The sequence below is a fragment of the Carettochelys insculpta genome, chromosome 5 (genome assembly GCF_033958435.1).
Source record: "Carettochelys insculpta isolate YL-2023 chromosome 5, ASM3395843v1, whole genome shotgun sequence".
Classification (NCBI taxonomy): domain Eukaryota; kingdom Metazoa; phylum Chordata; order Testudines; family Carettochelyidae; genus Carettochelys; species Carettochelys insculpta.
In genome coordinates this window covers 98,003,797-98,017,543 of record NC_134141.1, presented here as the reverse complement: position 1 = coordinate 98,017,543, position 13,747 = coordinate 98,003,797, and the positions used below count along the sequence as shown (strand labels likewise).

At 40.4% G+C, this 13,747-nt stretch overlaps 1 protein-coding gene across 1 annotated transcript in view; it reads left to right on the top strand.

Annotated features, from left to right (window-relative positions):
- ITGA1 (integrin subunit alpha 1) overlaps positions 1-13,747 on the top strand; it is a 115,437-nt gene that overhangs the window by 79,511 nt on the left and 22,179 nt on the right. Inside the window, exons 13-20 of the mRNA XM_074995585.1 lie at positions 717-860; positions 2,576-2,830; positions 5,047-5,177; positions 7,009-7,175; positions 7,492-7,628; positions 9,332-9,442; positions 10,177-10,253; positions 10,446-10,581. Of these exons, the coding sequence (XP_074851686.1) occupies positions 717-860; positions 2,576-2,830; positions 5,047-5,177; positions 7,009-7,175; positions 7,492-7,628; positions 9,332-9,442; positions 10,177-10,253; positions 10,446-10,581 (1,158 nt within the window). The remainder of the gene's footprint in view (positions 1-716; positions 861-2,575; positions 2,831-5,046; positions 5,178-7,008; positions 7,176-7,491; positions 7,629-9,331; positions 9,443-10,176; positions 10,254-10,445; positions 10,582-13,747) is intronic.

The window sequence follows — 13,747 nt, the reverse complement described above, 5'->3', positions numbered from 1 at the left end:
CTCCCTCCCCCCACACCACCTCAGTCTGGTTTTGTGCTCTCTGGATTTATGTCAGGCATCTTCCTCTTCCATGCTGTCTGGATATCAGAAGAGGGCGCAGGAGAGACTGACTCCTCAGTCACTTGCATTGCACCCAGTCCACAGCAGCAAAAGCAGCACTTAGAGGGAAAGTCTTGCTTTGCCCCCATCTCCCTGGCCTCAGCATGCTTGTTTTCTTTGTGGGGATTGTGTCTGGTCACACATTCAAGTCATAGAGGCCAGCACACTAAACTTTAACTCTAGTAAAACTAAATTGGGATGTTTTTCAAAGACTTAAACTTGTCCCAAATTGGGCAGATTTTCACAAGAGAAGCTGAAGACATATCTCGGACAGAAAGGCTACCCTCTGCCAAATTTCAGTTCCTGCCCCAGAGCAAGGGGGTACTGGAGCAGTTCAAGGAAAAGGTCCCAGCCTTTTTTCCTAAAGTTTTTTTTTCTCTCTCTCTCTCTCTAATCTCATTCTGAGAAATTGCTAAAACATGTTGGCTAAAATTTTCCAAAAAGTGCAGCTGAAGACAGAAACCTCATATGTAAAATTTCAGCCCAAATGTTAATGTTTCACCAGGATATACACAATTGAAAGCATGGTTTTATAATGGGAAATGCTGGGCATCTGCAATATTAGGCAGTATTACCAGCCTCACCTGTAATAAATATATTATATGTTTTTATTGCAGATTGGCTCATACTTCGGTAGTGTTATTACTACAGTTGACATCAATAAAGACTCAGTTACAGACATTTTACTAGTTGGAGCTCCTATGTACATGGGAACTGAAAAAGAGGAGCAAGGAAAAGTGTATGTCTATTCTTTGAACAAGGTAACAGTGATACAGTTATTGGCTGGGGGAAAGGGTTATGATCATTAGTTTCTTTGCATGCCTTATTGGAAAAATAATCTAGTTAAAACCTTGACTTGGAAATGCTCATATAGAAGACGAGGGAGATTACCTCTGAAAAACAGAGGAAGGAAAATATTTTTCAATGACAAATCTTGTTAAATTATCAGCACACAGTACAGAGTAGCTCCAAGGAACCTACCATAGTATTTCATGTGGGTGAGAAAAGCACCCTCAGTAGTGCTGAGTGAAAACAGCTCAGCCCCTTTTACACTACAACTTTCAATTGTGTTGTCAACAAATTAGGGAAAAACCTTGCTGTGCTTCATGTTACAAGTTATTCACATTTTCCAACTAGGCACATTATTGCTTATTCCACTAGAGCTCAGGCAGCCTCTGTTGCCTGACTGAGGAATGTCCCGATTGCTGAAATTTATAGGACAGCAACATATGGAGTTCAATCCACACATTTGCAAGAGACTAGTCTTTCACACAGTCTTCCAGATCAGGTGCCTATTTTGGTAGAACTGTCCCACAGTTATTGTTTAAGCAGGATTCCTAGTGCTTCCCGACACACGAACAGACAACTGCTTGATGGCCATCACAAGTGGAAACTCTGGGAATACTCCTCTGAAGAAGAAAGCACAGTTATTTCCCTTACACTAACTGTGATTTTTCAAAATATGTTGTCCTCAAGGATTCCAAAATCTGCCCTCTTTCCCTGCTGCTGTAAAGACCTAGTCCTCTGCATTCTGTATTGACTAAAGAACTGAAGGCCACCTGGGCATGCTCTGTCCTTTATACCCCCAGATGGGAACTTGAGGACATCTAGAACAGGATGTGGGGGTGGGCCCCCTTGGGGCATGAAATTTCATAAGGGGCACACAGCATGATCAGCTGCGGGGTCTCAGGCTCATCCATCTCATTAAAAATGTTGAAATATGTTACAATTTTATGTATGTATATTCCCATTTATATACCCATTAATAAAGTTTTTACATTGTACATACTGATTTTCTTACATATGCCAAAAGTTGAGGAGGGGCGTGTTATATGAACATAACCAAAATTTCCATCGCTTTGGATTACATCAGAAAGGCTGGACCAGGGATTTGCTGATTGCAGGGATGAAAAGTGAGGCCCAATGTAACAAGTTTGCTCACCCTGATCTAGAACCTGGCACAGCACCAAAGGATCCTGATGATTTAAAAAATCCAATCTTGTATGTGAGGAGGGACTATGTCAGGACTCATAAACAACTATACTTACCAAGTGGAATTATGGTATTCAGGACAACTGCTGTTTGTAATCCAAAATAAATCATGTTGTATCTTTCTGGTTCAAGGAACTCACTTTGGAAAGAATCTTTTGCACAGCACCATAAGCAGTTAAGAAGTTTAGTTGAAGTACCATATAGACATTATTGGCATGCTGTCCCTTCCTACACCCCATTACTTGAGAAAGCTGTCACAGATACAGAAACACACTACTTGTCTCGCCTTTCCTGCTTAGAGTCAGCTTGGGGGCCAGCATTTAGGAACCACAGCTTTTCACCATATATAGAATAATATTTTAATACCACATGATTTTTGTTAAGTGATTTAGCTTTGTTTGTCTTAACTGTGCGTGCTTTCAAAAGCCTGCTGTGCTGCAGAGTTGATGGCCCTCCCTAAACATTACATTTATCCTTTTCACAGACAACATTTGAATATCAGATGAGCCTTGAACCTAAGAAGCAAACTTGCTGTTCATTGTTAAAGCACAGCACTTGCAAAAATCACAAGAATGAACCTTGCGGTGCACGCTTTGGGACTGCAATTGCTGCAGTAAAGGACCTCAACCTTGATGGGTGTAATGATATTGTAATAGGAGCTCCTTTAGAGGATGATCATCGAGGAGCTGTGTACATCTATCATGGCAACGGCAGTAGTATAAGGAAGGAATATGCACAGGTAGGACTGTGATATGGTGTACAAATCGTACATTGAGCAGTAAGGGGTTAAGGATTATTCTGGGCTGAGACAGCTCCCACTAAGCCATGCCTGCAGTGAATTCTCTATCTGATGCAGGAATTAAAAAGCAGGGAATTAGTTCATTTGGTTGGCTGAGCTTGAGATGACCTGGGTGGCAGATCTGCAGCCTACAGCTCTGGCAGTACAGTGGGAAGCCTGAAACTCTGACACAGTAGCCGAGAGGGAGACCCGTGCAAGAGACATTGGGAAAGGGAGAGTAGCCTGTGGACCTTAGACATTGGTTATCCCTCTTAATTATTGAGATTTGGATTTCCCCACCAGGGGAAAGACTTGCACTAAGCTGATCTCCTTGGGGTGGACAGGAGGAAAAGACCCAAGAAAGACTACCATACACAGCTGGTTGCCAGACTACTGATAGCCCAACGGTCCCTGGTTTCAAGTCCAGTGGAGTGGGAGGGCCTGGGGTCATCTGCCCACAATTGCCTTGGCAGCCAGGAATTGTTGTTATCACCACTAGACAACGCTCCCCACCTAAGGACCATTCTAGAGTCAAACATGTTACTTAGCAGCAGTTATAAGAATGGTGTTTCTTACTGTTAACAGATCTATTTTCTGGTTAGGGTCGAGTTATTACTCCTTTTGGACTTGATCCAACTCCCACTGAAATGAGTGGAAGTCTTTCCTTTTACTCTGGATGGGCTTGTCTACACTACCACCTTTCTTTGAAGGAAGGATGGTAATTAGGGTGTTGGGAGTTTACTCATGAAGTGCTGCGCTGCATACGCAGCACTTCATTAAGCAAATTTCCCCCCGCCCCCATGTCAACTTCGAACTTTTAAACTTCGAAGTACCGGTGCGCATCTAGCCACGGCTCACCCACCGGTACTTGGAAGTGCTGGGGCAACTTCGAAGTCCCTTTACTCCTCAAAATTTTGCAATACAAATTTTACACACAAAATTTTGAGGAGTAAAGGGACTTCAAAGTTGTTCTGGCACTTCGAAGTACGGGCAGGTGAGCCACGGCTAGATACACGCCTGTACTTCGAAGTTTAAAACTTCAAAGTTGCCACGGGGGGGAATTTGCTTAATGCAATGCTTTGTATGCTGCGAAGCACTTCATTAGTAAAACTCCCAACACTCTAATTACCATCCTTCCTTTGAAGGAAGGTGGTAGTGTAGACAAGCCCGATGACAGACTGAGTTTTTTTGCTACAGCACTTTAGGCTCAATCCAGTTATAGCTGAAATCGACGGCATGATTCCTATTGACTTCAGTCAGTATTTGACAGGCCCCATTGAAGTCTATGGGAGGCCTTCCACCAACCGTAGCATCAGTAGCATCAAATTGTGACCTCAGCAGCTTCCCTTAGAGAAAGCTAAGTATTGGTTAACTCATTCTGACTTAACTGAATTTAACTACTATGCTCTAGTTTTATGAAATGCTTTGTTATGAATGATCATGTTTTGTGTTGTGTTTTCAGTAGAAACCTTCCAAATGTGCTCTGTGTGGACAGATAAAGGAGACACGTGAGAAGTCCTGAAAGATCCAGTAGTGTAGCTAGGCATTTATATTGTGTTCCTCATAGGCTCCTAAGGCTGAAAGGGACCTCAGGAGGTCATCAAGTCCAGGCCCCTGCCTTAAGCAGGATCAACCCCAACTAAATGATCCTGGCCAGGACTTTGTCAAGCCAGGACTTAAAAGCCTCTCAGGATAGTAAGCGTGGTAATCCTTCCAGAAGGTCTATAACAGAGGTGGCCAAACTTACTGACCCTTTGGGCCACATATGACAATCTTCAGAAATTTGAGTGCAAGGGCACGCCTGCCAGAACTCAGAACTTCAGTTCTGTTGAAGCCCAAGCCCAGGCAAGTGTGCCCTGCAGGGCTGAAACTGAGTGATCACCCTCCCCACTAGCCAGACACCCATTGTCTACCACCTTTGTGCACAGCAGAAGCTCTGAGCTTCCCACCCATCAATCTGGTGGAGAATGCAGGGAGTGTGGGGTCCTCCGTGAGCCAAACCCACAGAGCTGCCTGTGGCTCACAAGTCATAGTTTGGCCATCCATTTTCTATAGTGAAAAATCCAGTGTTAAATGTTCTAAAAAGCCTTGTCAGGCCCAACTCATGCATTAATTTTTCTTAATTTTTCACATACACATTCTTGTATTCTACATAAAGCTACTAATGCTTCTTTCAGCGTATTCCATCAGGTGGAGATGGGGAAAAAGTGAAATTTTTTGGTCAGTCTATACACGGAGAAATGGATTTAAATGGTGATGGTCTAACAGATGTCACTATTGGAGGCATTGGTGGTGCTGCCCTCTTCTGGTATGTGTAGTATAAGCATTTGTTTGACGAGAAAAAAACCTTGTTGCCTATAGATGGTTGGTGCGCTCTGTCGGTAGATTTAGATTTTCTTATTCCCAGTAGTGATATTGTATTAATTTATATGGAATAAAAGGGCCCAAAGATTCATGGGTATGAATATGACCTGAAACTTTCCAGCACTGAGCAGAGCTAAACAAATTCAGGGTTTGATACACAGAGACCTCAGACTTCTTAGTATATGCCATTGCAGAGAAACCATGACACATCCTTTTTGCCTATAAAGGTACAGAAAAAGGATAATCAGTTAAAGCATTTGAAATGCAAAGCATTAAATGTGGTTTTCACTTTAATAGCATTCCTTATTGCCCTTTTCTCTCGCTGGAGAATTCCCATCTCCACTTCATTCCCCTCCACACTGTGCTTGACAGGTTTATAGATGGTAATAAATGTTCTCATTAGGGAAAAAAAAAAGGCTGGAACAGTTGTTGCTGTTGTTGTCTGTCCGACATAGAAGACGCAACAGGTTGGATGCACAAACAAAAGGGTAAAAAACAACACAGAGAAAATGCAGCTTCTCTCACTCATAGCCTTGCAGCTGCAAACACAAGCACAGAAAATGCACTTGTTAGTCACTCCATATCCCGGCAAACTTGTACCAACGTTGGGCAGTGTAAGACATTGCAGTTATCTGTCTGTTTTGAACTGGAGGATAAGAGCAGTGTAGCAAAATATATAATATTGGCCAACTAAACCAAACTCTTATTAGATGGAAAGAGAGAGGAGTTGGGTGGGTTCAGTGTTAACAGCCCAAGTGTTGAAAATCACGAATAAGGCTGCAAGAGTCAACAGATTTTCTTAACGATTATATGAAATTTTTAAAACAAGTTTGGTGTCCTCTTATTTATATTCTGACTTTTTAACCATAAGTGTGTCCATGAGTTACATTTCAAGCTTTTCTCTGTGTCTACAAGGACTAGAAACTTACTTTTCTTTTATAAATGACAGCTAAGATTCTTACCTAATCAGCCATTTCAAAAATGACAAAAATCATACGATTTGGCAGCACGGGGACCATCATTTACTATGTGTTTGGTACGACAGAGGCCTGACTGATTGAGGAATCTAACTGCTACAATATTAGATACGTTAAAACATTTTAGTGAAAGGAAATACAACTCCTGAAGCCAGTGGATGCTGTGACTGTTTTTACTGGGCTGGATTTAACCCTGGAAGACAGTGAAATTTGCATATACAAATCAGCATCTTCTCGTAAAAACAGAGAATAGAAATCATCAAAACAAATAATCCTTCCCCCAAGACTTTGCCAACCAAATTGTTGCACCTTAGACCTACTTTTATTTTTTGTTAATACATTTTATGTTGCCTTGGTTAGGTTTTAGTTTGCTGGCTTTTACATACTTTGCAAACTTCAGAAAAATAAGTAGCAACCATTTTGCATACAATTTTCAAAAATACAGACTAAGTCCCACTTCCAGAGGGACTAACTCTCATACTTGCAATAAGATTTAGGCTCCTAAGTACCTACCAATCTCTTTAGAAAATGGGACTTAGGATCCTAAGTCACTTAGCTGCTTCTGAAAATCATATTGTTTGTGCATTGCCAGAGAAGGTGTGAAAAGTATTCCAGTAAATATTCCCTTCCCATTACAAAGTATATTTTGTAGTATGTAGAGTGTGTGCCATTATCTGCCTCTATCTCTGTATATCTGCTTACGAATATACACTGCCTTACAAGTTTGTTATTAAAATGCTAGAAGATTTACATTATTATTTTAAGGGTTTTTTTTCCCCCTGCTGATGTTTTCTTAAGGTCGCGTGATGTAGCAGAAGTAAATGTTTCCATGAATTTCATACCCAGTACAATCAATATCCAAAACAAAAACTGCAATATGGATAAAAAAGAAAAAATATGTATAAATATGACAATTTGTTTTGAAGTGAGACTGAAGTCTAAGGAAGATACAGTATACAAAACCAGTAAGTGGATAGGATCAAACTATCTGAGCTTTGCATGCAAACCTGGTTTATTTACATTTAGGTTTGGTGGCAGGAGGGATTTTTTGTTTTGTTTTGGGGTGTTGTGTTTTGTTTTTGTTGTCTGCTTGATTTTGTTTTCTCTCCCATCCCCCTGCCCCCAAGAATGCAACTACTAAATGATTATGTTTTTTAAAAAAGGGTTTTCAATATTTATTTTAAAAATATACTGAGTTGAAAAAAGAGTAAGAAGATGTCTATCTGCTTACAATCCTGTTCACACAAGTTTTTTTTATTCTCATTTCAATTATCTTTGTAGGTATAAAGTATTTGGTTACACTTGATTCACAAAGACAAATATCTCGAAGTTTGTTCATGGAAAGCCAAGAAAGGAAGATGCTAAAAAATATCACTGTCAAAGGGTCAGAATGTATTAAACATAACTTCTACATGTTGGCAAGTAAATCATATAAAGTGGCTATATTTTCTCATTGGTACACTACAATTATCTCAAAGTGCATTTTTATTGCATTAATGCTAAGATAGATTTAAAAGGGTCCTTATATTTGTAGTCATTGCCAATAGCTGGTATACACCTTATTAATCCAATTTCATAGTAATAAAATTTGACTACATAGTCAAATTCTGCTAGCTCAGATTTTTTCATTTCTTTGCAATTTATATCTAAAAGCCAAATAACTCAACTGGGCAGAACAGTCGATGGGTTAAATGTGGGCAGAAGAGTCAGCTGAAAGGTGTGAGAAGGAAGTGTAATTTGCCCACTGGTGCAATTCTTTGCAAGGGTAGCTTGAAATCTCCATAATTAGGGTTGAGATGGAGCATGTATGAGATGACCAGAGCTGGCAGCACTTTTTTACTATTAAATAAAAGGTAATATAAGGGTAGGATCATTGTTTTTATACAGTCATTTGGGGTGTATGCTAGCAATATGTATTCTTAAAACATCTAGGGCTGAAAGCTCCAAAGGAATTGGGTGTTGAGACACTAAGCCCAACGACTGGCCCAACCGATTCTTGAAGGGGGAGACAGTAAGAACATGTATGAGAGTGACTCCGTATTATGATGCTTGGAACAGTCCACCAGGGTGTGGGAGATGCAGGATCCTGTCCTCCTGTTCCAGTGATTCATTATTTATCCACATAATGTCTTTAATGGAAAAGACAGAAGGACTCCTTATATTAGAATACCTCATAGCCCAGTGGTTCGAGCAAATATTTGAGAGGTGGCAGCTCTTCCTGTACCTCTCCACTCCTCAAGCTGCTTTGTGAAAGATCACCTATGGAGGCCCAATCCATTAGGCAGCCTGGGAGCATGCCTACTGCATCAACCTCTGGTGCAAATTAAAGGGGAAAAAATCTTTCTTCTCCTACTTTGTGAATCTCTCAGGAACTTAGGTGGCTGATAGGCATCTGGATGCCTACAGGGAGGCAGCAATGAACATGCTTGGAAACACAGGCACCTAGATAGTTTTTACAGCAAAAACTCGGATGGAGGGCAAATTTAGATGGTTACAAAGTCATTGGGAGTTTCATACATCTCAGTGGTTCTGAAACTAGGACCTAGGCACTTAACATAAGGACTTTGGCACCTAACTCCTTTTGTGCACACAGATCCTAATGACTCCACAGTTGCTTTCAGGAAGAATGACTCCCTAGCTATATGATACATAACACATAGATTTGCTTGAACATGAGGTGAGAATAATGGGTACAAATTCATCCCTGTCACAAGAGGATACTGTGCATGTCTGTGGGTATCCTATCTGTTTATTTTAGGGCTGCCTGTGCTTCACTGAGAAGGATAAAAGTAACTTTAAATGCTGTCATTTCTGAGATCTTGAATGATCGTGCATTGGCAGAGTGATGAACTGGATAATCTTTTGTGATCCTACAGGACATATATTTTGGAAGTTTTGGTTGGAAACAAGCTGGTTTGTCGTCATCACTTTCCTACACCAAGTTGTTCATCTTTCAGATATTTTTCCTGCACTGTGGTTCTGGTGAAAATATGACTAAAAATATGACACTGAAGGGTGGCAGGGGGAGGTGTTTCCCTATTTATTCTCCTTAAGAAGCCTCCACCACTGGTGGTTTCAAGGGGAAATATTATCATAACCATTTCATGTGTTTCATTTCTAGGACAAGCCTGATTTTCGGGACTCCGTAAGGGTTTTGTTGGAGTTCAATTTTTCTGATCCGGAGAATGGTCCTGTCCTCGATAGCGAGCAACCAAATTCAGTGTCTGAATATGTAAGTCAGTAGGGGTCATTGCTAGTAGGTGGAGTATTTATGGTGAGATTCACCCTCCCCAGATAGCCCCCACAAATCTCAGAGCTCGATGGCTCAGACCACAAATTGGCTAGGGCTGGCCACTGAGTGTGGAGGGCCAGGCTGGGACGATGCACTCTCACACGACACCTCCTGGTGGGGGATAGTAATAGAGAGGTGTCTGTGTTAGTCTGTATTCTGACAAAACAAACCAGCAGTCATGTAGCACTTTAAAGACCAGCAAAATAATAAAAAATAAATAATAAATGTAAAAATCCTGGTGGGGACTTTGACTTAGAGGATTTTGAATCAGGATCTGACAGAATTTTAAAGCTTAGTCATCTCTACATGTAGGATGCTCCAGTAAGAAGAAGCAACTGTATCTAGTCTACATGTTAGAGCAGGGATGTGTGAGTCAGGACTTGTTGATACTGTTCAAAAATTTTTCACTGACCCACTCTGTGATCATGGGTAAATCACCGAACCTTTCTGTTCATCCATGTATAGGTATCACTCTGCTGTAGCTGGGTAATAACACCCATCTTTTTCACAGGGTGCTGGGAAGCTTCATTAACTAATACCAGCAAAGGTCTCTAACAGTCAGACAAAAGGTGTTTTATAATGGAAAACACAATAATGACTTCAAATGGTGATACTTAGGTTTTAATTATGCCTAAAACAAAATGTGAATATTACTGTCAACATTATTGTTGCAGATTCCTTTCACAAAAGACTGTGGAATCAAAAATAAGTGTATTGCAGATCTGGTTCTGAATATAACAGCGGGAGACAGGTAACTACACTGAAGTTTAATATATCTTCTCTACTAATATAATAGAGATTCTGTGCACTGATAGAGAACTGGTGATCAGTGTTTTCTCATTCAATGACAAAACAGTGTGACCATGGGAAAAAATTCCACTGCTTAATTTTTTATCACTTTGAATGGAAAAGATTATCAACATTTTTTTATTTTATTTTACAGTTCCTCTCCATTAATCATAAAATCAAGGAATGATAAGTTCAACGTGTCACTGTCTGTCAAGAATGAAAAAGATAGTGCCTATAATACCAGGGTCCTAGTGAAGTACTCGCCAAATATTATTTTTGCTGGAATTGAGGTATAAATTTTCAGTTTTTCATGGGAAGATTTAAGGGAGTTGCTGTATTAAGCTGCTAAACTAGGGACATCATTTTGACACTTATCATGGGACTCAAATTTTCCTAGGCCAATGCAAATCAAAAACCCTTATGTTATTTAAGGATCTGGATGAGAATGTGACAGTAAAACACCAAGTTACATGGGGTTTGCATTCCTGCAACCCCCGCATAACTCAAATTTTTGTGCAAGTCAGGGTGGTAAGCCAGGAACCAGGCTGCTGCTTGGTTCCCAGCTCCCCACTGCTTGTGGGAACCAGGAAACTGACCAGCCCACCAGGGCTGGTCAGTTTCCTGGCTACTTCTCCCTGCCTTCCCCACAGCAGTGCCACTGTCAGCCTGACAGCTGCGTGGCTGGGGGAAGGCAGGGAGAAGGGACTCTTAGTCTGCCTAGCTACCTGCAGGTGCGGACAGCTTGGCAGGCTGACAGCCACAGAGCGGGTTCAAGTTGTGCTTAACTTGCATTAAAGTGAGCTTCGCGCAACTTGAAGCTGCTTATTTCGAGTGTATGCTGTACTGTTCAATCGAAGGTGGTGTCAGAACAGTGCAGCTACTTGGAGCCTACATCTGCCTTCACGTACACCAGCAACACAAGTAATGTGAGGTAATATCTTTTATTGGACCAGCTTCTGTTAGTGGAAAGGACATGCTTTCAAACTTCACAGAACTTCTCCCCATGTTCCTCAGCTTTATCCAGGACATTCTGATTATATTCTCCAGGCCTGAGGAAGAATTCTATGAAGTTTGAAAAGCTCATCACTTCTGTCAAAAGATGGAAATCTAATAAAAGATATCTCCTCATCCCCCTTGTCTCTCTCATATCCTGGGACTGACGGGACAACAACAGGAAAGCAGATTCACTTACATCAGAAAGATGGTGTAACTCTTTTGACTTAAATGGACCATATAATTTTTATAAGTGATAGGAGGAATCAGGTCCATGAATGCAGCCTGAGAGGAGGCTCTCCATCGTGTCATTAAAGTCAAAGGGCAGGAAGGAGCACTACATACAGCAGCACCAGTTGGGAAGAGGGGTATTATGTAATGCACAGGAAGGGGAGAACAATAATATGTGCTTTGTTGACATTGTGATGTCAAGGGCAGACATTGTTTAGTTTCCGTTAAAATAAATATTAATAATAAATGTGGTAGAACTAGGACTACAGGCAATTTATACTTAATTCTGTGGCAATCAAGATGATCTGTTTGATTAGATGCCAGTGCTTGAAAGTGTTGTTTATCTGTTTATCATGGGCCTGCTTTTAAAAACTATGCATGCAATTATGTGCTTAAGTTGTGTACACAGTTTCCACAGTTACTTGAACACATCCAGTTTTTGTGCGTGCAAATGGCTACCTAGACCCAATGCTTGATTTACATGATTCCTGTTTTTTATGAGCTAAATGCTAGATTTATGTGCAGCCATGGTAGTTGTGCCTGCAAGTAGGTGTCATTGTGCATGCAATTTTATGCATTCTGAATACTAAACAAGAACGTTAAAGAAAAAGTGTAAATAAGCCAAGGCAGCTGGAAAAGCAGAAAAAGTGAAAGCATTGCACAAAGCAGAGAGAAAATCACAAAGGTCGGTCAAGTAAAGGTCTGGAATGAAGAGCCCAGAAAACTGGTAGAAAGCAGCAGCAAAGGAAGATATGAAAAAAATACACAAAAAGGTTAAGTTGTATAGAAAGACAGTCATGCCAGCAATGCAAATTGTAAGAGAGGCTCCAGTGAACTGACCTCAAGACTCTGTCTACACTACCATTCCTCTTTTGGAAGAGTTATGCAAATGAGGTGCAGATTTACAAATCTGGTACCTCATTTGCATATTCATATTTTGAAAGAAGAAAAATGGTGTAGACGTGGCTCTATCAAAAGTAAACCCCATCTTTGAAAGAAGCCTTCTTCCTAAAAATATAGGAAGAAGGGTTCTTTCAACGATGGGGATCACTTTCAAAAGAGCTGCATCTACCCTGCTTTTCTTTTGAAAGAAGCTCTTCTGAAAGAACACTATGCAAATGGAGTGCCAGATATGTAAATCTGTGCCTCATTTGCAGTTTTGATTCCCCTCATTTGCATTCCTCTTTCGAAAGAGGAATGCTAGTGTAGATGTAGCCCATATGTCAAAGAGGTGATGAAAGTATGGAAGGAACATTTTGACAAAATGCTGCACCCTGTACTTAATCCAGATGCAAATTTTCTGCGTATGCTAGATGAATTGGGCAGGCTGCAAGACAGAATGAATATCAGCATTGAACTACGATCAGAAGGGGGAACAGAAAGATCAGTGAAGCAGTTAAACATAGTAAAGATGCAGAAATAAACAGCTGATCTGCTAAAATCAGTGGGACAAGTACTATCAGAGCATTAGGAAAAACACATAAGATAGCATAGGAGCAAGAAGTAACAGGTGACTTCTTAGAGGCAATAGCTGTGCAATTCCTGAAGAAAGATCGTGCAAGTCTGAATAATTATAAAAGTCAAAGTTAAAGATCAGTACTATAAAAATCATATTGAAACAAATTGTGAGTAGATTAAGGCAAGTTTTAGAGGGAGTAGCACACATGGAAAAGAGTGGCTTCGAGCCAGAATGAAGTGGCATTCATCAGATATTTATAATATCACAAGACAGGAAAAAACAGGAATGTGGATTTAAAATGGCTACTCTTTTCATCAACTTCACAAAGGCTTTTAATTTAATTTGGAGTGAAGTGTAAAGTAGAAAATCCATATGGTGTTCTGGCTAGAATAACTGCAATGAAAAAAGTTACATATGGCCTCTTCTGTACCAGTGGTAGAAAAATAAACAGCTGATTCAAGTAAGGGGGCATAAGGCAAGAAGGCAGTTAATCACCATCACTTTTCATCCTTCCTAAATTAGGTGTTCAGAATGGTAGATGAGATGGAAGGTGTGACATTGTATGCTCTAAAATTAAGTTCTTTAACTCATGCAGATGGCATTGTACAACTGCAAGAAACCTATTATTTAAATATGGCATTTTTGTTACCTAGGAAAATTGGTGTAGTCAACTTAGATTTAAAGTGAATGCCAAGAAGATGAATGGGTTGTATCTTATGAAACAGACAATAGATAAAGTGTTGAAAGGTGGCAGAAGTGAAGCCGTAGAACAA